The sequence below is a fragment of the Trachypithecus francoisi genome, unplaced genomic scaffold (assembly GCF_009764315.1).
Source record: "Trachypithecus francoisi isolate TF-2019V2 unplaced genomic scaffold, Tfra_2.0 Lachesis_group21, whole genome shotgun sequence".
Classification (NCBI taxonomy): Eukaryota; Metazoa; Chordata; class Mammalia; order Primates; family Cercopithecidae; genus Trachypithecus; species Trachypithecus francoisi.
In genome coordinates, this window is record NW_022681467.1 from 30,869,731 (window position 1) to 30,897,045 (window position 27,315).

General features: G+C 43.0%; 1 protein-coding gene across 2 annotated transcripts in view; it reads right to left on the reverse strand.

Annotated features, from left to right (window-relative positions):
- Positions 1-27,315, reverse strand: part of LOC117068698 (ubiquinol-cytochrome-c reductase complex assembly factor 1) — a 109,330-nt gene that overhangs the window by 44,249 nt on the left and 37,766 nt on the right. For both annotated transcript variants that reach the window (XM_033186223.1, XM_033186222.1), the window contains exons 6-7: positions 20,654-20,711; positions 316-424 (exon numbers count right to left, since the gene is read on the reverse strand). In XM_033186223.1, coding sequence (XP_033042114.1) covers positions 316-424; positions 20,654-20,711 — 167 coding nt within the window. The remainder of the gene's footprint in view (positions 1-315; positions 425-20,653; positions 20,712-27,315) is intronic.

Here is a 27,315-nt window from a genome sequence, read left to right on the forward strand (position 1 = left end):
CTGGATTATCATTTGATTCCCTCCATTCACCAAATCCATCCCTCCTATCACCATGATTTGGGCTTTACAATCCCATCTCCATACAAGATGACTTCATACTGACAAATCACAAATAATGTGTACAAACACACAAAGTATCTGTGGAGTATGAGTTTCCACAGAGGCAGAAAAAGTGACTTTAGCTGAACTGCCACTTGATATTAGGCAGCATTTCACAGAAATCTAAAAGCAGGGCCATTTTAGAACAGATAAAATTCCAAACTCAAACCCTTCTCTGGAATTGTCCAGGACCAGCATCTGACAGCACTCACTTACCCCCATGACTCTGCCGCGCTGCTGAACATCCTCCCACATAAAATGAACTATGATACGACACATGTACTTCCCACTCCGGCCTTCCTGCTTCATTCGGACTAGACACATCCTGGGTGGGAAGAAGACAAAAAAACTCTTGGCTGTTTGCATTTTTCACATCACACATTTCCACTGAAGGTCTCCTCATCTAAGAGTGAGTTTAGCAAAGGGCACCAAATCAAACTGGAAGTGAACTTAGTTTTTTTAAAAAAAAACTTTTGGCCGGGCGCGGTGGCTCAAGCCTGTAATCCCAGGACTTTGGGAGGCCGAGACGGGCGGATCACGAGGTCAGGAGATCGAGACCATCCTGGCTAACACGGTGAAACCCCGTCTCTACTAAAAATACACACACAAAAAAACTAGCCGGGCGAGGTGGCGGGCGCCTGTAGTCCCAGCTACTCGGGAGGCTGAGGCAGGAGAATGGCGTAAACCTGGGAGGCGGAGCTTGCAGTGAGCTGAGATCCGGCCACTGCACTCCAGTCCGGGCGACAGAGCAAGACCCCGCCTCAAAAAAAAAAAAAAAAAAAAAAAAAACTTTTACTGAAATATAACAAAGATACTATTAACTGTATAAATCTTAAGTGTACAGCCTGGATGAATTTTTATGTATTACACATACACCCACACAAGCACCACCCAGATCAAGATACAGATTATTTAGGGCACCTCTGATGGCTCCCTCATACCTGGAGGGAACCACATTTTGTGGTTAGAAGATAAACAAGTCTGAATCCTTCATTTTACTGATGAAAGCAGGAGTCCTAAAGAGGGAAAGTAATTTGCCCAACACCAGAGTCCATAAAACTGGGTATAGAACTGTGCTGTCCAATACAGTGGCTCCACTGTGGCTATTGAGCATTTTAAATATGGCTAGTCAAAACTGAGATGTGGCACAAGTTTAAGATTTCAAAGATTTAGTTCAAGAAAAAGAATGTAAAATATCTCATTCATTTTTAATACTGCTTTCATGTTGAAATAATATTTCAGATATACTGGGTTACATAAAACCTATTAAAATTTGTTTCTTTTTACTTTTTCAAATGTAGGTACTAGAAAATTTTAAATTACATACATGGCTTGCGTTATACTTCCATTGGACAACACTTGTCCAGAACACAGATCACAGAAAGTATTATGATTATATTTCTGTAATTATCAAATTGTTTCCCCCACCAGAATGTAAGCTCTACTGAAGATAAAGATCAAGTCTGGTTTTTGTCAACATTTTATTTCCAGGGCTTAAGTATAGTAGGCACTCAATATACACTTGCTGAATAAATAAATGAACAAATACCACAGGGCCAAGGTTAGGACCTTTTCCCCTATACCACATTTGCCTCTAGTCAGTCCAGAAGGTTTTCTGCTCAAGACCTTACATAATCTAAACATACAAGAATTATATTTTATTATATATAGGAATATAAGCAAGGTCCCCAACTTTTCAAACTAGTTCCTCATCTCATGACCATAGTTCATTCTTTTCTGTTTTCCCCTTTTTGAGACAGGGTCCATTCTGTCACCCAGGCCGGAGTGCAGTGGCACAAACACAGCTCACTATAGCCTCGACCTCCCAGGCTTAAGGGAGCCTCCTGCCTCAGCCTCCTGTGTAGCTGGGATCACAGGTGGGTACCACCACGCCCAGCTAATTTTTTATTTTTTTGTAGAGATGGGGGTCTCACTTTGTTGTGCAAGCAGGTCTCGAACTCCTGGGCTCAAGACTTCCTCCCACTTCAGCCTCCCAAAGTGTTGGGATTACAGGTGTGAGGCACTGTGCCTGGCAGACCATACTTATTTTTATTGTTTCTCATTAAATAGCTCCTTAAGCAGCTACAACACGATTACTCACCTAAAAGACAGTTCCTGTCACAATTATGGAATAGTTAATCCAACCTGACAATTCTACCTCCATACACAATTGATCCGGCCAATTAAAATCTATCAGCAATAGTATGGTACAATGAAATGATTACAGCTTGGCCTGTCTCAACATCTTTGTTAATAACTAAGATGGAGAAAACAAAACATATTTACCAAATTTGCAGATGACAAGAAGCTGGGCAGGAGAACAAATGTGCTAGATGACCCAACCATGAACCAAAAGTACTCTAATAGGTTGAATCTAACAAGATCAACCTAATAGGGATAAATTCAGGATCCTGCATTTGGGTCTGAAAGAACAACTGTAAAAGTACAGCACAGATGAGTCATGCCTACCTATGTGTGAAAAGACTTACAGGCTTAAGTTGATATTATGTGCTCAGTAGGAATCAAGAGGATGACAATGTTGCCCTCCAAATTAATGTGATTTTAGATAGAGTAATGCAAATATAATATCCTCAGTGTGTAAAGTGAGACTTTTGTTCTACTCAACACAAACCAGAACCTATTTGGAATACTATCCACAGTTTTGAACATTATATTTTAAGAAATAGGAGGACCAGAAGTATCTTAAGAAGACCAGAAGATATTTAGCCTAGAGAAAAACAGGAAAGTTGACTTAAACATTGTAGAAAAGTGATTAAACTGTTTACCAAAGAGAATCAGGCCACGCCTGGTGGCTCACACCTATAATCCCAGCATTTGGGAGGCCAAGGTAGGAAGATCACTTGAGCCCAGATGTTTGAGACCAACCTGGGCAACACAGTGGGACCCCGTTTCTACAAAAAATATGAAAATTAGTCAGGTGCCGTGATGTATGCCTGTAGTCCCAGCTACTCAGGAGGCTGAGGCAGGAAGATCCCTCGAGCCCAAAAGGTCAAGGCTGCAGTGAGCCATGATGGTGCCACTGAACTCCAGTCTGGGTAATGGAGTGAGACCCTGTCTCAACAAACAAACAAATAAAACCAAAGCATTAGAATCAGAACCAATGGGCAGGCCATAGAGGGAGAAAGATATACTCAACATTGAAGAGCAAAATCAAAAGCTTACTAACAGGAATGTCTAAAGTTTTGTTTTTTTAATTTTAGAGACAGGGTCTTGCTCTGTCACCCAGGCTGGAGTACAGTGGCACAATCATAACCCATTGTAACTTCAAACTCTTGGACTCAAGCCATCCTTCCACCTCGGGCTCCCAAAGCCCTGGGATTATAGGCATGAGCCACTGTGCCTGGCCTGAGTGAGTGTCTGAAGATTTGAATTATGAAACTGACAACCTCAAAAAGTAGAGAATTTGCCTGTCACTGAGAAGTGAATCAACGCTTGGTGGGAACTCGGGTATCTGACAGAAGGTCAGGTGCAGTGGTTCACACCTGTAATCCCATGGCCGGGTGCCGGTTCACATGGCCGGGTGCAGTGGTTCACACCTGTAATCCCAGCGCTTTGGGAGGCCAAGGCCGGCAGATCACCTGAGGTCAGGAGTTTGAGACCAACCTGGCCAACATGGTAAAACCAAAAACACAAAAATTAGCCAGGTGTGGTGGCGTGCGCTTGTAATCTCAGCTACTCCAGAGGCTGAGGCAGGAGAACTGCTTGAAATCGGGAGGCAGAGGTTGCAGTGCCAAGATCACACCACTGCACTCCAGCCTGGGTGACAGAGTGAGACTCCATCTGAAAATAAAAAGAAGGCTGACTACGTGATCCCAAATGAGGTTTATTGATGTGATTCAAAATCTGTAGACTGGGTGCAGTGGCTAATGCCTATAATTCCAACACTTTAGGAGGCCGAGGTGGGCGGATCACCTGAGGTCAGGAGTTCAAGTCCAGCCTGGCCAACATGGTGAAACCCCGTTTCTACTAAAAATACAAAAATTAGCCAGGTACAGTGGCATGCACCTGTAATCCCAGCTGCTTGGGAGGCTGAGACAGGAGAATTGCTTGAACCCGAGAGATGGTAGTTGCAGTGAGCTGAAATCGCGCCACTACACTCCAGCCTGGGCGACATAGCAAGACTCTCAAAATGAAAAAACAAAAAAACTGGCCGGGTGTGGTGGCTCAAGCCTGTAATCCCAGCACTTTGGGAGGCCGAGACGGGCGGATCACGAGGTCAGGAGATCGAGACCATCCTGGCTAACATGGTGAAACCCCGTCTCTACTAAAAAAATACAAAAAAAACTAGCCAGGCGAGGTGGTGGGCGCCTGTAGTCCCAGCTACTCAGGAGGCTGAGGCAGGAGAATGGCGTAAACCTGGGAGGCGGAGCTTGCAGTGAGCTGAGATCCGGCCACTGCACTCCAGCCCGGGTGACAGAGCGAGACTCCGTCTCAAAAAAAACAAAAAACAAAAAACAAAAAAACTGTAACCTCTGACCCCAGATAGTGCTTAAGAAATAGCACTTTATAGGCTGGGTGTGGTGCCTTACACCTGTAATCCTAGCACTTTGGGAGGCTGAGGTGAGCGGATTACTTGAGGTCAGGAGTTCAAGACTAGCTTGGCCAACATGGTGAAACCCGTTTCTACTAAAGATACAAAAATTAGCCAGGTATGGTAGTATGCGCCTGTAATCCCAGCTACTTGAAAGACTGCAGCAGCAGAATTGCTTGAACCTGGGAGGCAGAGATTGCAGTGAGCCAAGATCACACCACTGCACTCCAGCCTGGGCGACAGGGTAAGACTCCATCTCCAAACAAAAACAAAAAACCAGCACTTTGTGACAATAATGAAACAGGGCACAGAAAAAGATTTAGCTACTTGACAGGACACAGAGCATATTCCACAGCAGAAACAAACTGGGAAAAAGTTCAACAGTCCTTTTTCATAAGACTTTTCTAAAAGTTAATCAAATCCCTCATGCCAGCCTCTCACCTGAAAAGACGCTGTGTGTTTTGATGCTTAAGTGCTGTCAGAGGCCAATTCATCAACAGTAATAGTGAGGTAATGGAATTCTTCATTTATTTGAAAATTCTGTAGTTTGTTAATACACCTGCCCTCTGAGGTTTAAAAGGCACAGATTTTCTCAGACCATAAACTTTCTAAACGTATCAACATGGGATGAAGTGTTTTTTGTTTCACAACAGTTTGTTCCATAGCCCTTACAGATAACAGTGGGCTCAAATGGTTATCCAGTTGAAAAGATAAGGCAAAATGAAGACACTTTCAAAATGGTGACTGACAATTCACTCAATGAACATAGGAGTCCCTATTGTGTGAAGGTGTATGGCTGGATGCTCTGGGGATTACAGTGATGGCTAAAACTAGAACCCAGCTTTTATGGAGCAGTTTCCTCTAGGTGAGATAAGGTACACCACACATAAACAGCCCTAAAAGGGCATGCCATAGATTTCTCAAGAGAAGAGTGCCATGGAGCTTAAGAGGATGACTTTTGGCCAAGTAGAATCAGAGAAAGCTTCATGGAAAATGAAACACCATACCTGGATCTTGGAAGGATAAGCTGAAGTTGAACAGGTTGAAACAAAAGACAAAGGGAATGTCCAGCTGATGGAATGTTCCAAGCAAAGGCAGGGCCATGGAAGAGTTCAGGATGTCAAGGTAAAAATGAATACCTAGATTGTGGGGAGGGCAGGGTATAGGATGCAGAAAACTGAAGCCATAAAGGTCATGAAGAGCTTTAAAATGACTTGCTGGCCGGGCGTGGTGGCTCAAGCCTGTAATCCCAGCACTTTGGGAGGCCGAGACGGGCGGATCATGAGGTCAGGAGATCGAGACCATCCTGGCTAACACGGTGAAACCCTGTCTCTACTAAAAAATACAAAAAACTAGCTGGGCGTGGTGGCAGGTGCCTGTAGTCCCAGCTACTTGGGAGGCTGAGGCAGGAGAATGGCGTGAACCCGGGAGGCGGAGCTTGCAGTGAGCTGAGATCCAGCCACTGCACTCCAGCCTGGGTGACAGAGCAAGACTCTGTCTCAAAAAAAAAAAGACTTGCTAAGAAAAAGTATGGACTTTACTCAGCAGGCACGGGCCAGCTACTGGAAGAAGATTCACTTCTTAGCACTGAGAACAGCTGAGTCTCTGAGAAGTTAACCCTTTCTTCCCAGCCTCAATCCTATAATAAAATATAAGTATCACCAGGGCTGGAAAAGCACAAATTTGGTGAATATAGTCATGTATAACATAACGACATTTTGGTCAACAACACACCACACATATGAGAGTGGTCCCATAAGATTATAACGGAGCAGAAAAATTCCTATCATCTGGTCTAGATGGTCCTGACCTGGTAGAGGCCTAGACTAATGTGAGTGTTTGTGTCACAGTTTGGTTTTTGTTCTTTTTTTAGAGACAAGGTCTCACTTTGTCACCCAGACTGCAGTGCTCTGATACAATCATAGCTCACTGTAACCTCAAACTCTTGGACTCAAGCTATCCTCCTGCCTCAGCATCCCAAGTAGCCAGGACTATAGGTGCATGCCACTGCGCCCAGCTAAGTTGTTAATTTTTTTGTAGAGACAGGGTCTCACCATCTTGCCCAGGCTGGTCTCGAATTCCTGGGCTCAAGTGATCTACCTTGGTCTCCCAAAGTGCTAAGATACAGGCAAAAGCCACTGCACCCAGCTCTATGTCTTAATTTTTAACAGAATTTTTTTTTTTTTTTTTTTTTTTTTAGGCGGAGTCTCGCTCTGTCGCCCGGACTGGAGTGCAGTGGCCGGATCTCAGCTCACTGCAAGCTCCGCCTCCCGGGTTTACGCCATTCTCCTGCCTCAGCCTCCCGAGTAGCTGGGACTACAGGCGCCCGCCACCTCGCCCGGCTAGTTTTTTTGTATTTTTAGTAGAGACGGGGTTTCACTGTGTTAGCCAGGATGGTCTCGATCTCCTGACCTCGTGATCCGCCCATCTCGGCCTCCCAAAGTGCTGGGATTACAGGCTTGAGCCACCGCGCCCGGCCCAGAATTTTTAAAAGTAGAAAATAAAATTTAAAAAAAAATGGAAAAAAGGTTATAGAATAACAATACAAAGAAAGCTGTATAGTGTGTGCTTTAAGCTTAAAATGTAAGAATCAAAAAGTTTTTTTAGGCTGGGCACGGTGGCTCACACCTGTAATTCCAGCACTTTGGGAGGCCAAGGTGGGTGGATTACTTGAGGTTAGCAGACCAGCCTGGCCAACATGGTGAAACCCCATCTCTACTAAAAATACAAAAATTAACCAGGCGTGGTGGCGCATGCCTGTAGTCCCAGGTACTCAGGAGGCTTAGGCAGGAGAATCACTTGAACCGGGGAGGCAAAGGTTGCAGTGAGCTGAGATCACGCCACTGTACTCCAGCCTGGGCAACAGAGCAAGACTCTGTCTAAAAAAAAAAAAAAGTTTTTTTAAATTAAAAAGTTTATAAAGCATAAATGTTATAGTAAGCTAAGTTTAATTTATTATTGAAGAAAAAAATTTAAATAAATTTAGTGTAGCCTATGGCCAGGTGTGGTGGCTCACACCTGTAATCCCAGCACTTTGGGAGGCCAAGGCGGGCAGACCGCTTGAGCCCAAGAGTTCAAGACTGACTGAGGTAACAAAGTGAGACCCCACCTCTACAAAAAAATGTAAAAATTAGCCAAATGTGGTAGTGAGCACCTGTAGTCCCAGCTATTGAGAAGGCTGAGGTGGGAGGATTGTTTGAGCCTGGGAGGTCAAGACTGCATTGAGTTGTGGTTGCGCCATCAAATTCTGGACAGAATGATAGAGTGAAACCCTGTCTCAAAAAAAAAAAAAAAATTAGCTTAAGTGTACAGTGTTTATAAAGTCTACAGTTGTATACAGTAATGTCTGACTCACCCAGAGCAACTTCTAGTTCTGCAAGCTCTATTTATGGTAAGTACCTTATACAAGAATACCATCTTTTATTTCTTATATTGCATTTTTACTGTACTTTTTCTATGTTTAGATGCATTTAGATACACAAATACTTACCATTATAACTGCTTGCAGTATTCAGAGTTGTACAGGTCTACAGCCTAGGAGCCATAGGTCATATCATACATCCCAGGTGTCTAATAGGCTATACCACCTAGGTTTGTGTAAGTATACTCTATGATGCCCACACAATAATAAATACCTAATGATGCACTTCTCAGGACAGATCCCCATCATTAAGCGACACACGACTGAATTTACTTTAATAGAACTATCCTTTTCAGAATATTCTGATCCAGAAATATAAACTAAAGATTATACCTGCCTTTTGAGAAATATACAACCAGCAAAGATTGTTATAACCTATACCTAATTTTGCTGATACTAACAGTTTAAAAAACATGGATTGATGCCTGAAAATAAAAGGAGGGCAAATTCTCATTACTCCTAAAACGTTGGACCCAATAAGTTCAACAGACCTTTTATTGATGCAGAACACTAAATATTGTAACTCCTCATTTAACATCACAGATAGATTCTTGGACACTGTAACTTTAAGCTTAACAACATAAAACGAAACCTATTTTACCATAGGCTAAGTGACATAAACAAGAGTTATATTCCTACAGTATATTTCTGGTCACAAAAACATCACTAAACTTCTAAATAAAGACCCAAAAGACTTCCAATATTAAACACTGAAATAATGTGAGCTATGCATACATTATGGCAGGGCACACTTAGACCCACACCCATTCCAATAAGGACAATTTAGACATGTCAGTTCACCTCATGTGCACATCTTTGGGATGTGGGAGGAAACAGGAGGACCCAGAGAAAACCCACCTAGACATGGACAGAACATGCAAACTCCACACAGACAGTGGCCCCAGATGGGAACTGTTATTTTTTTCCTCATCACTGTTATAACAAAATGACATTGAACAGAACAATGTAATTTGAAGAACTGCTATATAAAGCTCTACAGCAAATCTCATTACACATAAAGTTGTAAGACCAAAGCAAAGAATCAGTCTTCCTATCAACCTGAAGTTACTGAAGATTCCCATGAGTTCTACTGGGAAAATAAGATTCTGATCTACAGGGCTGTCCAATCACCAGTACCACATTCAGCTAATTAAATGCTCACCTAATTCTTTCCCTGAGTTTGTGAATCAAATTCACTAGGTAGTTAAGGACAGAAAAGTAGTCCTATTGTGAAGGACTTTTTTGTTTATCCTCTTCAAGGGAAAAGCAGAGCTCAAGGCTGGGCCGAAATCTTAAGACAGTCAGCTGCCTGGAATGTCCAGACAAGCAGCTGAATACCAATTCTTAGACCACCTGACCCTGAAGCCTATCACGTTCAATTTACTCTTGTTTGATAACTGTTTGGAATAGGTAATACATGCACATAGTAATAAAAACCAAGTCTTCTTCCTACCTTCATCCTCTGCCAACCAGTTCCTCTCCCAAAGGCAACCTCAGCTACTAGTTTCTTAGGAAACCTTCCACATATAACCTATACACACACAAGTTTATGTATGTGTGTATTCTTTTTACATAAATGGTACCTTCTTTATCTTCCCTTTTGTGCTAATATTCTACACATACTACCTTTTTTTTTTTTTTTTTGAAACGAGGTCTGGCTCTATCACCCAGGCTGGAAAGCAGTGGTACAATCTCAGCTCACTGCAACCTCTGCCTCCTGGGCTCAAGTCATCCTTCTACCTCAGCCTCCTGAGTAGCTGGGACTTCAAGCATGCGCCACCACGCCCAGCTAACTTTTGTATTTCCTGTAGAGATGAAATGGGGTTTCGCCACGTTGCACAGGCTGGTCTCAAACTCGTAAGCTCAAGTGATCCTCCTGCCTTGGCCTCCCAAAGTGCTGGGATTACAGGCATGAGACACCACACCCAGCCAACATACTATTCTCAGACATTAAGAAAAAATTACATCTGATACTGGAATAGAAGGATGGAAGTGAAGAAATCTCAACTCCAACTCTGTGTTCCATCCACAGACACCCCAGTGAAAAATTTTGGACACCAGAATGGATTCCTACTAATTTATTTGACCATTGTTCGGGTGACATCTGATTGATGCTGAATTCAACTAATTTATCTGGCAATTTTTCCTATTCTAAAAATGACTAACAGGAAGAAAGGAAAAAAAAAACTTAAATAGCAAAAACGGACAAGTGCTATAATTAACAGTTAACACAACTACATGCCAGGCACTAGGCTAAGTGATTTGGATGCATTATTTTTTCTAATCTTTACAACAACTTCATGAAGCTGATACTGGTGTCCTTACTGTCCTCATTTCACAGGTGAGAAAATTTGAGTCTTAGAGAAGTAACTTGCCCAACGATACAAACCTAGTAAGTGCTAAAACTGAGATCTGAACCTAGACAATCTGATCCCAGAGTCCTACTAAGGTTTTTGTTGTTTTCGCCTCCTTTAATGATTAGAACAAACCCTCCAGAATCTATTGACCCTATTTTTCATTCAGTCCTCACAAGTACAGTAATTTAAGCTTCAAAACTAGCATCATGTTAGAAATACCACATCAGAAAAAAAAAAAAAAAAAGACTGGTAACTGGAGGCAAGCATACCTATAACAAGAGTAACTGCTAGCAGCCTAATAGGAAAAGAGGAAATGAAAAATTTATTTAATAGAGACATGAAAAAACTAGCAGAGCAATTGAGGTTCAACAGGTACAACTCAAAGACAATAGTCTGGCAAAATACAGTTAAGAGTTATCAGGACATCAGTTATTAGGACAACATCAGTTATTAAGAATTATCAGGACATCATGAGTGATTCAGAAAAGGCTGAAGTATGTTGAATAGTAAAAGAAAAATAAATAGGCCAGGCGCGGTGGCTCATGCCTGTAATTCCAGCACCCTGAGAGGCCAAGGCGGGCAGATCACCTGAGCTCAAGAGTTCGAGAACAGCCTGGACAACATGATGAAACCTCATCTCTACAAAAAATACAAAAATTAGGCCGCGTGCGGTGGCTCACGCCTGTAATCCCAGCACTTTGGGAGGCTGAGGCGGCCGGATCACCTGAGGTCAGGAGTTGAAGACCAGCCTGACCAACATGCTGAAACCTCGTCTCTACTAAAAATGCAAAATTAGCTGGGCGTGGTGGCGCATGCCTGTAATCCCAGCTACTCAGGAGGCTGAGGCAGATGAATCGCTTGAACCCGGGAAGTGGAAGTTGCAGTGAGCCAAGTTCGCATCATTGTACTCCAGCCTGGCAACAGAGCAAGAAACCGTCTCAGAATAAACAAACAAACAAACAAAAATTAGTGGGGCATGACTGTAGTCCCAGCTATTTGGGAGGCTGAGGCAGGAGAATCGCTTGAGCTCCAGAGGTGGAGGTTGCAGTGAGCTATGATTGTGCCTGGGAGACACAGACAGAGCTCGCCTCAAAAAAAAAAGACATAAAGAAAGAAAGAAAGAAAAATAAAACAAAGTCAAAATGGTTAATAAAAATAAAAGACTTGAAGATCCTGCTACCCACTGCAAAACAAAGCCAACACTTGTCACAGACTCTGACCATATAACAATAATGTTGAGTCATTAAGTAAGCTATTTCACAATACAGCTCACTTTAAATCACATCATGGGTGTATATCCTCTTAATAAATGTCTCAATTTAACATTGAGAGGTCAAATTACATTTTGTCACTGATTTAAAGTCATAATATCAGACCTCTGTTGGAAACGAGGGGGAACTGAGGACAGGGGGCATTATGGAGGGAATAACACACTTCCATGCTAAAACATAATAAAATAAATAAAAACTGCCCTCAAGAATGTAGGCTGGGCACAGTGGCTCATGCCTGTAATCCCAGCACTTTGGGAGGCCAAGGCAGGTGGATCACCTGAGGTCAGGAGTTTGAGACCAGCCTGGCCAACATGGTGAAACCTCATCTCTACTAAAAATACAAAAATTAGCCGGGCATGGTGGCAGGTGCCTATAGTCCCAGCTACTCGGGAGTCTGAGGCAGGAAAATCACTTGAACCTGGGAGGCAGAGGTAGCAGTGAGCCGAGATCGTGCCATTGCACTCCAGCCTTGGCATCAACAGTGAGACTCCATCTCAAAAAAAAAAAAAAGCAAAATATCAGTGTGCCAATCTGTATCCAGAAAAAAAAAAGAATGCAAAATAAACTTTAAAAACTATCTTGTAATAAAAAAGATTCCTATATTAATTAATCATTTATTGAACAAGTATTACTAAGCACCTACTCTGAATATAGACTGAATCTGTGCAGATACTACTCTCTGTTTAAGATCAACTCAAGGTGCTCCTCCCAAGTTTGATGTGTCACCCAGGCTGGAGTGCAGTGGTATGATCTCGGCTCACTGCTATCTCTGTCTCCCAGGTTCAAGAGATTCTCCTGCCTCAGTTTCCTGAGTAGCTGGGATTACAGGCACCCACCACCACACCTGGCCAATTTATGTATTTTTAGTAGAGACAGGGTTTCACCATGTTGGTCAGGCTGGTCTTGAACTCCTGACCTCTAGTGATCCACCTGCCTAGGCCTCCCAAAGTGCTGGGATTACAGGCGTGAGCCACCGTGCCTGGCCTGATGATGTTTTTAAACCCACAATTTATTATTTAGGTTTTAAGCTTCACAGTACTATCCTTGTCTCTCAGTGATTCCAGTGGCTCATACATAATACTGATCTCTTTTATATATAAGAAACACAAATAATCCAGCTAGCAAAGTAAAGAAAAAAAGGAGTGTTCAAACCTGGCACCCAGATATCTCTAAAAGGCAAGCATGGAGACGGGACACAGGAAGAAAATGTCACTCACTAGGAGTATCAAATGATAAAGGGCTGAAGCTATCAATCCTTCCTTATGGAAAATAATAATAATGATTACTACCATTTATTAAGTTCTGTAATATGAAACTTGTCACTGTAAGATGCATTTACATTCATTCTCTCTCTCAGAACATTATAACTATCCCTGTTTCACAGAAAAGAAAACACACTCTGAAGAGGTTAAGTAACTCAAGATTGCACAGTAGAGAAGAAAGGGGCTGGAATGAAGCCTGAGCTCCCCCCTTTTTCCCCCATTCTGTGATAATACAGCACCAAGAACCTCTTCCTGCTAAATAAGACAAGTAGGAAGGCAACAATACTGTCTGCAGAGTCTCCTTTGAACAGGAGAGTTTCCTAGCTATGATTTCCTCCTCTCAGCCTAAATCTGGGAGGGAAGATTCTTGTTATTCCTGATGCTGACCTCCTGCCAGGTACTGGCAGCTCTGAGCATCCTGTCTCACTCGCTCTGTTTGGGCCCTCTGACAATGCCAGTTGTGTTTTGGCCTTGTTTCTCCCGCATGGTAGTTTATAAGCTGCTTAGAGTAGATCTGATTTTGAATTAATAAAGACTAGCAGGCACTTGGGCAGGTTTGTCACTCTGGCTGCTATGAAGGAATCCCAAAGGGGACTTTCACAAAGCTTGTTTCCCTTACTCTGTCACCAGCTGAGGCCAAGAAAGCAGAGCCTAGATGGCTACACTCAAGCCCCAGCAGTGTGCTAATGAATGAGTTTATTGATCTGTAAGCTGGCACGCTGACCCTTTTTCAGGGCTGTGTACAAGGCTATCTCTACCTGGTTTCCCAAATTCCCTCACCATGAAGCCTAACCCTTCTGGGGGGAGCATGAGGGCCACAGGACAACCTGTGGGCAAACAGACAAGTTGGGTGAGGTACTTCCTGAAGCCATCTCACCTGACAACAGGCCTCCTCCAAGAGCTACACCTGGCCTGCAGCTTGCCTGTCAGATCCGCTATAAAGAATAAGCCCCTGGGTAGCGGGTATCAGCGCACTTAGGGTATGCAATGTTGGTAAAATGCTGCTGCATAGGCCTTTGGTTTGGGCAGTAAAGCTACAAGCATGGGTGTTTTAACACTGCAACTCTGGCTGGGGGAGGGTAAAAGAGGATGTGCACATGGCCAGGGCTCACCATGTATAGCAGGCCTGGGGTTGCTGGAATCCAGCAGAAGCCTGAATGCCCTACAGCTACAATAAAAATGCTGTGGTGGTTTTAAAGAGCCTCTGCAAAGGCTGCCAGTGTCTGCCAGTGCAGTTCTCTGGCTGCACTGAGACTGGCACCAGTCTGCTTTCTAACCTCTTCCCATCCCCACACTTTAATTCCTTCTCTTCTTTCCCAAAGGCTTCTTCCCTTCAGCTTACAAAATCGTTCCAGTGTTTCCCCCACTTTAAAATAAAAAACAACTAAATGCTTCCCTTCTAAACTGTTTTTCCCTCAAGTGATCATCCCCTCATTTGAAACTTCTTAAAAATTAGTTTACAATAACTTCTTTGCCTCTTAATTACTCCTCAATCCTATATAGTGTGTTCTAGCCCCCAGAAGTCCAAGGCAACCCCCCTTCCCCCGTGATCCCATATAATCTGTACATCATCCTGTGCTAGTTTCAGGTTTACCTGTGGCCTCTCCCGGAATACACAGAGTGAGCGCCAAGAAACATGGGGCCCGTCGTAACAGCTGGTGATCCGTAAATGTTTGCTATGCTCATATGACATGTTCATACTCAGGGGAAGAGACCCCTATCCCCTGACCACCAAATAGGACAACCAGAAAGGAAGCAAAGTGTTTAGAAGGGGTAGGTAACCACAGTTAACTTCAGAGTTGTCTCGGGTCCTCTACTACTGAGTAAGTGGCCTGAGACAATTCCTTAAAATTGCCAAACCTGTCTCCCCATTTGCAAAATGAGAGAAGTGGACTAGATCTGTAGTTTTTAAACTGCACTGTGAGTTTCCATGGAACTACTTGAGGGTCTTTTTTTCAGTGGGCATGTTGTGAAGTGAAGCAAGCAGGTCATTCCCACCCCCTTTTATCATATATATCATATTTGGTGGCTGAGCATAAGATTTCATTTTTAAAAAGGACTCTGCTGATAAAAAGTTTGAAAATCACTAGATCCCTCTACTTGGAAGGCTTTTTCATCCACTCTTTCATTTGCTAATTTCTATTCACCCTTTAGGTGTCAATGTAAGTGTTCTCTTTAGTGAAGCCTTCCCTGACTGACCCACCCCTAAACTAAATGAGACGCCCAGCTTCTCCCACGTAGCCTTGTCACATCCTCTCACCACACCTATCACAGCTGTGATTTGTTTAATGTCTCTCTTCTCTCCTAAGCCCTAAGAGGGCACGAAATAAATTTGTCTGCTATACACAGTACCTTCAATCAAGAGAATAAATGTCATAATTTTATGAATCTATGTTTAAGTAGGTACTTAAGTATTAATTAATGTTAATTTAAGTATTTAATTAGTTACTTTAGTAGTTATAATTACTAAAGAGGAAAGCAACTTAGTGCTTTGAGTTAGCCAGACCAGCACCTGAATTTCCTCTCCACCACATTCTAACTACTTCTTTGGGAAAGTTCTCTGACTTCTCTAAGCCCCTAATCCCTCATATGTAAAATGAGAATAAAGAAGTTGTGATCATGTGTGAAATAATGTATGTAAATAAATAAATGATAATATACATAAAACACCCAGTAGTAAGTATATTTATGAAATACCTGACTTTAAAATAACCTTTAAAAACAGACTACATTTTACTCCCTCTCCATCCTACCTTCATTACAGGTATGTTCTAATTTTATTAGTTCCATTCCATTTTATAAAATTAATTTCTGCATTGAGAAGGTACTAGTGCTCCATGATTTCAAAAGGGGAGTCTCTACAAATCTGTTAACACTTACAATGCCAACACAAATTCCAACTATATAAATCTCCCTGCCCAGAAGAAAGGGAATGCTTCATAGCAGAGATAATACCTGAATTGGATACTGAAGGAAAAACAGGAATTTGTCAGGTGGAGAGGAGGGGGAAGGGTCTTCTAGGCAGAAGAAACTTAGTGCAGAAGACTTGATATTTCTACTACATAGTTTTGCTTTTTCTTGCGGAGAAGGGAGTAGTGATGGTAATGATGCCTAGAATAGCAACAAATGAGACTAGTAAAGGCACCATAGGTCACATTTGATCAGATGTGAATGTAGTGATATGAAACTTGTATTTTATTTTATTTATTTTATTTTATTTTATTTTCTGAGATGGAGTCTCGCTGTGTCGTCTAGGCTGGAGTGCAGTTGCACCATCTCAGCTCACTGCAACCTCAGCTTCCCGGGTTCAAGCGATTCTCCTGAGTAGCTGGGACTACAGGTGCCTGCACCATGCCTGGCTAATTTTTTGTATATTTAGTAGAGACGGGGTTTCCCCATGTTGGCCAAGCTGGTCTTGAACTACTAACCTCAAGTGATCTGCCCACGTCAGCCTCCCAAAGTGCTGGGATTATAACTGTGAGCCACCGGGCCCAGCCAAAACTTGTATTTTATTCTGAGAACAATAGAGAACGTTAAGGAGTGAGTGCGTGTGTGTGCATATGTGTGTGTTTGTATGTGTGCTGACCCCATTTGTGCTGAGAAGGCCAACAGAATGGGAATGGGAAGCTAGAGGCCAAAGACCACTTTTCAAGTACAGTTGGTTGCAACTCAGTGTAATCAATTTAGTGGGTGATATCATCAATGTCTGTTTAAAATGAATTCAAATGAAATAGAAAATATTGGGGGTTCCCTCTCTCGGCCTTGGAGCCTCCCTCCCTCGGTCTCTGTACAGAGCAGCTGCTTCTTTCTTCCTTCCCCCTTCTTTCTTGCCTATTAAACTCCCTGCTCCTTAAAACTAAAAAAAAAAGAAAGTATCAGAGATTACCTGACATTATAAGGATAAATTTTACAGAACTTTTGTACCAGATTCATGTGTCCATTCATATGTCCATTCTGGTCACAAAGTAACATGCATTTGTTACTACTGGTCAGGGTCAAAAAAAGTTTGAGTTAGGTGACTGAGCAGGTGAAGGGGTGAGGGAAAAGACAAAGGAGGGCTCCCAGGTTTCTGGTGTGGGCATGATGCCAGTGGCCAAGACAGGGAATAGGGGAGGAGGCCTGCTTTTATCAAGTCCACGTGGGGATGCCGGACAGCGCAGACAGCGGCCTCTCTCAGCATTTTTTCAGCAGCCACAGTCAACACTAATCTTGTTCAGCAAAGACAATGAACACATAGTCATTGCAGCTGCAAGCTCAAGTGAATATACAACTGATAAAGGTCCTCTAGGAGCTGGAGGGCGTCCCAGTCCTAAATCCCAAACCACAGAAAAACTGTGAAACTAAAAAAAAGCAGACAGGATAAGTGAAACACCATTTCCTCCAGGGAACTAACAGGGTGTGAGAAATCTTGTCCTTATTCTAAGAGTCAACAGGGAACCCTTACCCTTGGGAACCTAAGCAAACCTTCTGAAATGTCAGCCACCAGGGTATTTTTGTTTATTAAGAGTTTGTTTGGGCCGGGCGCGGTGGCTCAAGCCTGTAATCCCAGCACTTTGGGAGGCCGAGACGGGCGGATCACGAGGTCAGGAGATCGAAACCATCCTGGCTAACACGGTGAAACCCCATCTCTACTAAAAATACAAAAAACTAGCCGGGCGAGGTGGCAGCGCCTGTAGTCCCAGCTACTCGGGAGGCTGAGGCAGGAGAATGGCGTGAACCCGGGAGGCGGAGCTTGCAGTGAGCTGAGATCTGGCCACTGCACTCCAGCCTGGGTGACAGAGCGAGACTCCGTCTCAAAAAAAAAAAAACAAAGAGTTTGTTTGGTTTTGGTTTTGTTTAGGGGAGGAGGCGTTATTTCTACTTTTCTAACTGTTTTCTAAGCCTCCTACCCCACCCCACACTACCACCTCCAAGAGGTACTTCAACCCCTGCGCCTCCAGCAAGTCCACTGAGTCCTGTAACCTTGATGTGGCTATCCTTTGGTTACCCTCCTGGAGCTTCAGGCTAAAAGAGCAGGGCCAATAGAACATGGCTTGGGGTGGATCCATCATTCCTCCTAACTGCCTGCCCCGCCCCCCGTCCCCCTCCATTCCATTAGAAGAAAGAGTTCTCCAATTCTTGGAGTATCACAGCACAACTGAGCCCCAAGCTAACTACTTTCCTGGTGACCCTTCTACTACATTCCTCAGTAAACCTGCCCCAGACACGTCAGGCAACTGGCTGCCCTCAAATACTCCATGTTCTTGTACATGTTCTATCTTTTGTTCCCAATATTTCCTCAACCTAAAATGCCCACCCTTTCTCTGACAGAAATTCTAGTCACTCTTCGTGGTGCATCTCAAATGTCACCTCTACCACAAAGCCACTTTTTATCCAACACTCCACCCCATCACCAAATCTGGATTTAGTGACACCACTTTGTGCTTCCACTGCATCTGCCTGTGTCTTGGGCACAGCATTTCTTTCACTGTCGTGCATTATAGGCAATCGTGCTTTCATGTCGTCTCTTTTCCACTAGACTTAACGTTTCTTGAAGATCCAGACACAGAGCCTGTATCTGATTTGCCCAAAAGAAATGACCAGAAAAGAACACATGTCATACCCTTCTCTCCAACATCCCATGGTCCTGCACACACAGGAGGTCCTCAAGAAGAGTGTGCTGATTCAAACTGAAAAGCTACAGATTCTTTCCACCAAAACCTGCAGACCATCAGAACTAGGGGAGAGAAAGAGTGGAAGGGGAATCAAGCGTAGATTTGAAGCAGACAGCTTCCCTCTCTCGATTGAACTAGGGGTGGTACACCCTACTCCTCAGAAATTAAACCAACCTCAGCAAGGAAGATTCAGCAGGCAGTTTGGAAACTTTAAAGAACTATAAGTAGTTTCAAGGTTCTCCCAGCTGCTGTTAGTCGGGTATTGACCTTGGGATGTGGTCACAGGGATTATATATTTTATTTTGCCATCCACTCCCTCTAACACTGATACCTCTAGCTATATGGGCAATAAAGAGTCTTTCATACAGGTTCTGAACATTATCTTTGAGTTCCTCTGGGAACACCCTAGCCTTCTTGCAACCCTCCCACCTTTCCAGTGAGTAATTTTACAGTGCCACCTCTGCCGTCCTCCTCTCCTGAAAAAGCACTTTTTCCCCTCAATATATCCAGCTTCCCTCCCTGAACGCTATGCCCTAAGCTTCACCATTAAGACAATAGGAAGGCAGTATGCCTTCTAAGCTACCTGATGCGTGGCACATTTCAAAGAACTAACAGGTAGAAGTATAAGAGTTTTGATAGTTGCAGCTTCCTTTGTGATCCTATAAGTACTTCTCATTCATATTTATTATATAACTTAGGCATTCTGATTTATAATTGACCATTTTACACAACTTAGCTCCCTCACTTGACTGTAAGCTTCTTGAGAACTATTCCCTAGTTCCCACAAAGTGCCCAGGACATGGTGTGCACTTAATAAACTACTGCTTAGAAAAAGATAGCATAGGCTGGGCATGGTGGCTCACGCTTGTAATCCCAGCACTTTGGGAAGCCAAGGCAGGTGGATCACTTGAGGTCAGGAGATTAAGACCAGCCTGCCCAGGATGGTGAAACCCTGTCTCTATAAAAATACAAAAAAATCATCTGGGCATGGTGGTGGGCTCCTGTAATCCCAGCTACTCAGGGGGGCTGAGGCACGAGAATCACTTGAACCCAGGAGACGGAGGTTGTAGTGAGCCACAGTTGCACCACTGCACTCCAGCCTAGGCAGCACAGTGAGACTATGCCTAAAAAAAAAAGTGAAAAAAAAAAAAAGCATAAAATAAACTGCCACCTTAGGCCTCCTAAGCCAAACTCAGTGTAACTGTGTGAGTACAGAGGAAGAAACATTTCGGAGGTGATCAAAACCAAAAAGTATATAGTAGTCAGTTGTGCGATGCAAAGGCTCAGCTGAAGGCAGTCTCAAACAAGGGTTCTTTTGACAGGGCAGCCATTCCCATGTTCCTCAGATACTCACTATGGTCAAAGTAGTAAACTTAGTTCTCCAGAATTTACTTTCCCAAGATCTGGCAGTTCAATAAATACATTCCCCAGCCCCCCACTTCAACAACTCTCCTATATCCTTCTGACCTTTAATACTGTGTAACGTTAGATGAAAAATTGATTTTTTTTGGCTACTTATTTCACAGCTGAAGAAAAAATATACTGTTTAAGGTGTTAAATATTTTTACATGTAACAAACCTGGCATGAAGCTAACCTGTATGCACATTTTAGAGGTACAGGCGTAAATGTCAGTGCTATAATTTGTTATAGGTTTCTGATGACCAGCAATGAAAATGACCACGGATTCTCACAATTCAAACCACTTTTACGTAAATGTGAACTTTCCTAAAACAGCCAAGGGAGAGAAAACTTTCCATCCAAGCTCACAGCGTCTCTTAAGAGATACTGATAGCATTGTTCACTGGGTTAGGTGTTCTTTGAAAAAATCCTACAAATATTAGTTTTCTTCTGGGCCTATGCTTTGACCTTTAATAAAAATGTGCTTCAAGACACCAGTTATTAAAATGAAAGGAACAGTTTTTAACACCTGAACAACTGCCATTTCATATAATCAGCCCTGCTGAGGGCTATACCTTACAAGTCAACAGTGTTTAAAAAAAATACATTTAGTGACTTCATTTAAATTGCTCACTTACCAGACGTGGAGTAGGGTTATAAGAAACCATGAATTGAATGTATCAGGCATCTGACACCCTAGAAAATAACAATAAGGTATAAGTATGTGAGGGTTTAAAGGAGGCATATTGACTATATTTTAAACATTGGCAGGCACGGTACTTACAGCGCTGTCTGATTATGCTATTGCAGAAAAGTCCAGTAGAACAATAGGGAGAGACCATGGAATAAAAGAACATTGAATCATAGCGCGCCAGGAGTAAAAGAAAAAAAAAGGATGGATGTGGTGGTTCACACCTGTAATCCCAGCACTTTAGGAGGCCAAGGTGGGCAGATCACCTGAGGTCAGGAGATCAAGACCAGCCTGGCCAACATGGCAAAACCCCATCTCTACTAAAAATACAAAACTTAACCAGGCATGGTGGTGGACACCTGTAATCCCAGCTACTCAGGAGGCTGAGGCAGGAGAATTACTTGAACCCGGGAGGCAGAGGTTGCAGTGAGCCAAGATCAAACCACTGCACTCCAGCCTGGGCAATAGAGTGAGACTCTGTCTCAAAAAAAAAAAAAAACAAAAACAAAACATTGAATTCAGTCTGACCACTAGCCTTCTAGTTCTAGCCCTGTTACCAGCTTGTTATGTGGCCTTGGACAAATCACTTCTGCCCTTTGAGTCTTGGTTTTCTCACCTTGCGGAATGTGGCCTAGATTATTTCTATGGTTCCTTCTAGCTTCCATGTGATTCTACAGTATTTTCCCTCCATGGGCTTGAATTCTGAAAAGCTAGGCAAACACTCCCTCACTTTTTTCACTTGGGCTCCACTGAGAGGCTTAAGTCTTTCTAGTATCCTTTTCCTGTCTTCTTTCTGTAAGGTACCCAATGTGCTATGGATATGGGTGTGCTAAATGATTTGCCCAAAAGAAATGACCAGGAGCTGGGTGCAGTGGCTCACACCTGTAATCCTAGCACTTACGGAAGCTGAGGTGGGTGGATTGCTTGAGACCAGGAGTTTGAGACCAGCCTGGGAAACATAGTGAGACCCCGTCTCCACAAAAAAATACAAAAATTAGCTGGGCATGGTGGCATGTGCCTATAGTCCCAGCTCCTTGGGAGGCTGAGGTGGGAGGATCACTTGAGCCACGGAGGTAGAGGTTACAGTGAGCCAAGATCATATCACTGTACTTGAGCCTGAGTGACAGAGCAAGACCCTGTCTCAAAAAAAAGAAAAAAGAAAAAGAAAAGATCAGGTGAAAAAAGTCAGGGCTCTAAGGAGCTTCAGCTGAATAAGAAAGCACATTATATTTAGTGAAAGGCTGTTCATCACCCCCCAGAAATAACAAAACTGGGAAGGGTTTCTCCTTGGTTTCAGATCCCACAAATTAGTTCTGTGCCCAGACATCAAAGCCTCTCAATTCTCACTCAGCTAAGAAAAGCCTCCTGCTGGATGAGGAGTCTCCCACTGAATGTGCCCTCCTTATTACATAACAGGGAGAAAAGCCAGAGCAAGAGGAAGATGCAAAAAGAGAATAAATAAGTGGGGAATTTGGGCCCTTATGGTAGAATCTGTCCTTTGGGGCAATGACTCAAGAAAGAAGCACTATCCTCTGCTTTTCAGGTATAACCATCAAGGTATACGAGGTACTAAATAACAAAGAGGGGTCACCAGGAGATAAAACATAGGCCCAGACCCCCGTGAGGTACATTAACAGCACCAGTAATAAAGAGCTGTAATTCACTGCGGGCTTACTACGTGCCAGATGTTCTACTGGGTTCTTTACATCCATGAGCTCAATGAATCCTCCCAACAACCCTGAGGTAGGCATTGATATCCCAAATTGACAGGTAAGAAAACTGACTCAGAGAGACCAAGACAATTGCTGTTCAAAGTCATACAGCTATGAAAAGAGACACCTGAGATCAAATTCAGATCTACTTGATTCCAAACACTGTGTTCTTAATCCTGCTCTAACAGCCTCTCTAACACCACTATCAGAAACCAACACTCACTAAGAGCCCATCTGCATACCAGATCTACTGCAAGCCATGTCAATACATTATCTCACTCAATCCTCATTTTAACCCTGGAGGGAAGCATTATACTCCTCATTTTAGAGATGAGGAAACAGGCTCAAACTAAGTAACATGTGGGCAGCCACAATATTAACAAGCTAGTGGCAGGGCTGCAGTTTGAATCCAAGTCTGTCACAAAGTGACACCAAAATACTTTGGTGAGCTTACTGGGAGGTGCCTAGCAGCTGTCAAGTTGACTTCCTCTCAGAGCCCAGCAGGAGGGAGCTGAAGGCTGGTCTGGCCAGCCATACAGCTATTAAGACACATGCCATCTGAGAATGGGCCAACCACCCTCCACCTAGACGAGAATAGCCCTGAGAAACTCTCAAGCCCGGATCTGAAGTTGGGTCTTTTTTGGATGCTAGAACAAAACATTAAAAAGAAAAATTTTCTTGGAAGTCTGTCTTTCAATCTGGAAAATGAAATTTGGCTGCTTCTAAAGGACAATCTGTTCAATTGCTACCTCTACATCAAAGCTTCTCGGCAGCCTCTAGGAGCCTTTCCAATTTTCTCAGAGAGGGAATCAGTTCTTGGGCTGGAAAGCACAGACAGACAGACAGGCCAGCAGCTGGACGTGGGTCACAATTTCCCCTTCTGGGGTCACCTCAGGGCTGAGGGTGGGAAAAGTGCTGGCATATGATTGAGTCCCTATACACATTGGTATCAGAACAGAAACCCACAGGGTAAAGCCCTAAAAAGTAACACCAATGACTGTTGACTGTGAACTACGCAAGAATACAGCAGATTCTTTAGTTCAGTGAAATGCATTTAAACATTTCAAAGTTAAAACCTGCTGTAGTATTTTGCCACGATCACACTCTTGCGCCAATGCACATTCAGTGCTTCAGTTTCTGAAGCTAGGCACTTTCTTGACATCAAGTTGGATACAATTAAATAGTTCATTACTGTTATGGGAAGGCAGCATAACACGGTTGTACATTTAATGTGGGGTCAGACTGCCTGATTCAATACTTTGACTCTACCTCTCACTCACTATGTGACACTGGGTAAAATTACTCAATTTTCTTCTCTGTAAAAATGAGAAAAACAAGATAACTGACCTTGTAAGATTTTTGTGAGAATGAGATAAGGCCTATAAAATGTTTAGCAAAATGGTTAGTATTAAGTTAGCAGGTACTCAACAAATATTCACTATTATTGGTTTTCAGGCAATTATTTAAATAGAATTGAAATTATCTTTGAAAAACCTCATTAATTATTTCAGACTGTATCAGTGATAAACCTCAACCACAGACTCAGAATGTACTCATTAAAGAACCTCCTCTCCAAGGCCTCCAGTCTCTTAAGGGTTAAAGACAAAGCAGTCTGCAGACAACACTGTGGAATTAAACAGGAACTCTACTGACTGACCACCTCTGCTCCAAAGTGCTCTTCAGGGCAGAACATCTCTAAAAGACCAGTCAGCAAACCGCTGTGTATTCATCAGTGCAACACGCTCAGACAAAAGACATCCTCAAAATATCTAAGAAACAGCGGGCGGCTGAATTCTCAGGACTCCAAAAGTTAAGCCCTAAAATACCACAAGTCCAAGTGAGCAATGACCACTTTAAAAAGTACAATCTTGGGAAGCAATATATATATTGCTTTCTCTTGTTTCGTTTCTTTTTTTTTTTTTTGCCCAGGCTGGTCTTGAACTCCTCAGCTCAAGGGATCCTCCTGCCTCAGCTTCCCAAACTGCTGGGATTACAGGTGTGAGCCACTGCACCCAGCCCCTTTCTCTTATTTCAAACCTGTCTCACCTACTCTTTAGAATCCAAGCCACAGGAAAGTCAATGTAATTATTTTAAAGATATTTGTAATCTTCTGCCTCCAGATGGCATATTCTAGATTTGTTCTCTTTTTATTCACTAGCCACAGTTTGGAAGCACTTTGGTTTGATATGAAAACTTAATCCATCCACAAATGACTAAGATGGGCCACAATAGAACGTAATAAAAATGAACATGCTATAGGTCTCAAAAGTAAATTTTCAAACTGAGTCTCAGAAAACCTGAAGAGTGGCGTTACTGAAAAATTTACTTTCTCCCTAGGTAACTACTTCAAAGGCTAAGCTAGGACAAAGCTCACCAATAGGTACACACTATAGTTAGTATAAACATCAGTTTCCAATACCAATAGAAAATCTCACAGAGATAGTTTGCATTTAAATATGACAAAATACAGAAAATATTAAAATGTATTACATTTTCTAATTTGCAATTACACTCATTCACAGGCAATATGTTATAGTGGAAAAATCCCTGGATTTTAAACCAGACAACACAGGTTCAAGGCTTGGCTAGGCAACCCTGGGTGAGTCACTTAGCCTCTTTGAGGCTCAACTGTTTCTGAAAACAAAATAAAACAAAATGAAAATAATACAAGCCCTTCCTAGCCCACAGTATTTTGTAACTCCTAAGTGAGACAAATGTAAAAGCATACTATGTGAGCTAATAGTATAAAAGTTACTTATAAACTTTTCTTAAGTTTTATAAGTAGTTTACAACAGGCTATGAATTGAAACACGATATGTTAAATATATAAAAAAGTCTTATTATTCAATACTATAATATTAACTGAAGAACCTTCAATAATGAACAGTTGGCCAACACAAAGATATCTAGTAAACATCCTTTCAAAATAATTCTAAGAAATGTCTGAGTTATTTATTGAATCAAATATAAAATAGACATTAAATAGATGTCTGAGGATGCGGGTTATTGTTTTTTTGTTTTTGTTTTTGTTTTGTTTTTTTGAGACGGAGTCTTGCTCTGTCGCCCAGGCTGGAGTGCAGTGGTGTGATCTCGACTCACTGCAACCTCTGCCTCCCGAGTTCAAGTGATTCTCCTGCCTTGGGTCTCCTAAGTAGCTGGGATTAGCCCACCACCATGCCCAGCTAATTTTATTGTATTTTTAGTAGAGAGAGGGGTTTCACCCTGTTGGCCATGCTGGTCTCGAACTCCTGACCTCAAGTGATCCACCCGCCTCAGACTCCCAAAGTGCGGGGATTACAGGCTTGAGTCACCATGCCTAGCCTGAGGATGAGGTTTCAAAAAGACCTGATGAAAAATACTTCACACACGGATTCACGAAGGCACTTAAAGAAAAAAAAAGGCCGGGCACAGTGGCTCAAGCCTGTAATCCCAGCACTTTGGGAGGCCGAGACAGGCAGATCACGAGGTCAGGAGATCAAGACCATCCTGGCTAACATGGTGAAACCCCGTCTCTACTAAAAAATACAAAAAACTAGCCGGGCGAGGTGGCGGGCGCCTGTAGTCCCAGCTACTCGGGAGGCTGAGGCAGGAGAATGGCGTAAACCTGGGAGGCGGAGCCTGCAGTGAGCTGAGATCCGGCCACTGCACTCCAGCCTGGGCGACAGAGCGAGACTCCATCTCAAAAAAAAAAAAAAAACCAGGCTGGGCATGGTGGCTCATGCCTGTAATCCCTGCACTTCAGGAAGCTGAGGCAGGATCACTTAAGGCCTACGACCAGGAGTTCGAGACCAGCCTGGGCAACACAGTGAGACCCTGTCTCTACAAAAAATAAAAATAAACAAATTACCCAGGCATAATGGCATGTGTTTGTAGTCCCAGGGACTCAGGAGGCTGAGGTGGGAGGGCTGCTTGAGCCAGGAGTAAAAGGATGCAGTAAAAGGGCTAGAGGCACTGACTCCAGCCTAGGTGACAGAGCAAGATCATCTCTAAAAAAAAAGAAAAAGAAAAAAAGTAGTTTCTAATATTAATAGCTTCATCAGGTAGAGAAAAAATATTTTTTCCTTTTGGACTAACTTATCCTAGACTAACAAAGAAGCAGGAAAATATTCTTTCCAGGTTATGAATAAAGAAGAAATGAAAGGTGGACATTAAATTGGAATTATAATTCAGTATGGTATTTTAGTTTTTGGTATCAATCTGCTGAGACAGTAAAATAAACAAAATGATTTGTATTTATTTGATTTTTAGAAACCAAAATAGGCCAGGCCCCATGGCTCACACCTGTAATCCAGAACTTTGGGTTGGGAGGTCAAGGCAGGCGGATCATGTGAGGCCAAGAGTTTGAGACCAGCCTAGTCAACATAGCCAAACCCTGTCTCTACTAAAAAAAATACAGGCCGGGCGCGGTGGCTCAAGCCTGTAATCCCAGCACTTTGGGAGGCCGAGACGGGCGGATCACGAGGTCAGGAGATCGAGACCATCCTGGCTAACATGGTGAAACCCCGTCTCTACTAAAAAATACAAAAAACTAGCCGGGCGAGGTGGCGGGCGCCTGTAGTCCCAGCTACTCGGGAGGCTGAGGCAGGAGAATGGCGGGAACCCGGGAGGCGGAGCTTGCAGTGAGCTGAGATCCGGCCACTGCACTCCAGCCCGGGCGACAGAGCGAGACTCCGTCTCAAAAAAAAAAAAAAAAAATTAGCCGGGCATGGTGGCGCGCACCTGTAGTCCCAGCTACTCAGGAGGCTGAAGCACAAGAATCACTTGAAACTGGGAGGTGGAGGAAGCAGTGAGTCAAGATGGCGCTATTCCACTCCAATCTGGGCAATAGAGCAAGACTCAAAACAAGTCTCAAAAAACAAGACGAAACAAAAAAATAGTTATTAAATAACCAAAACTG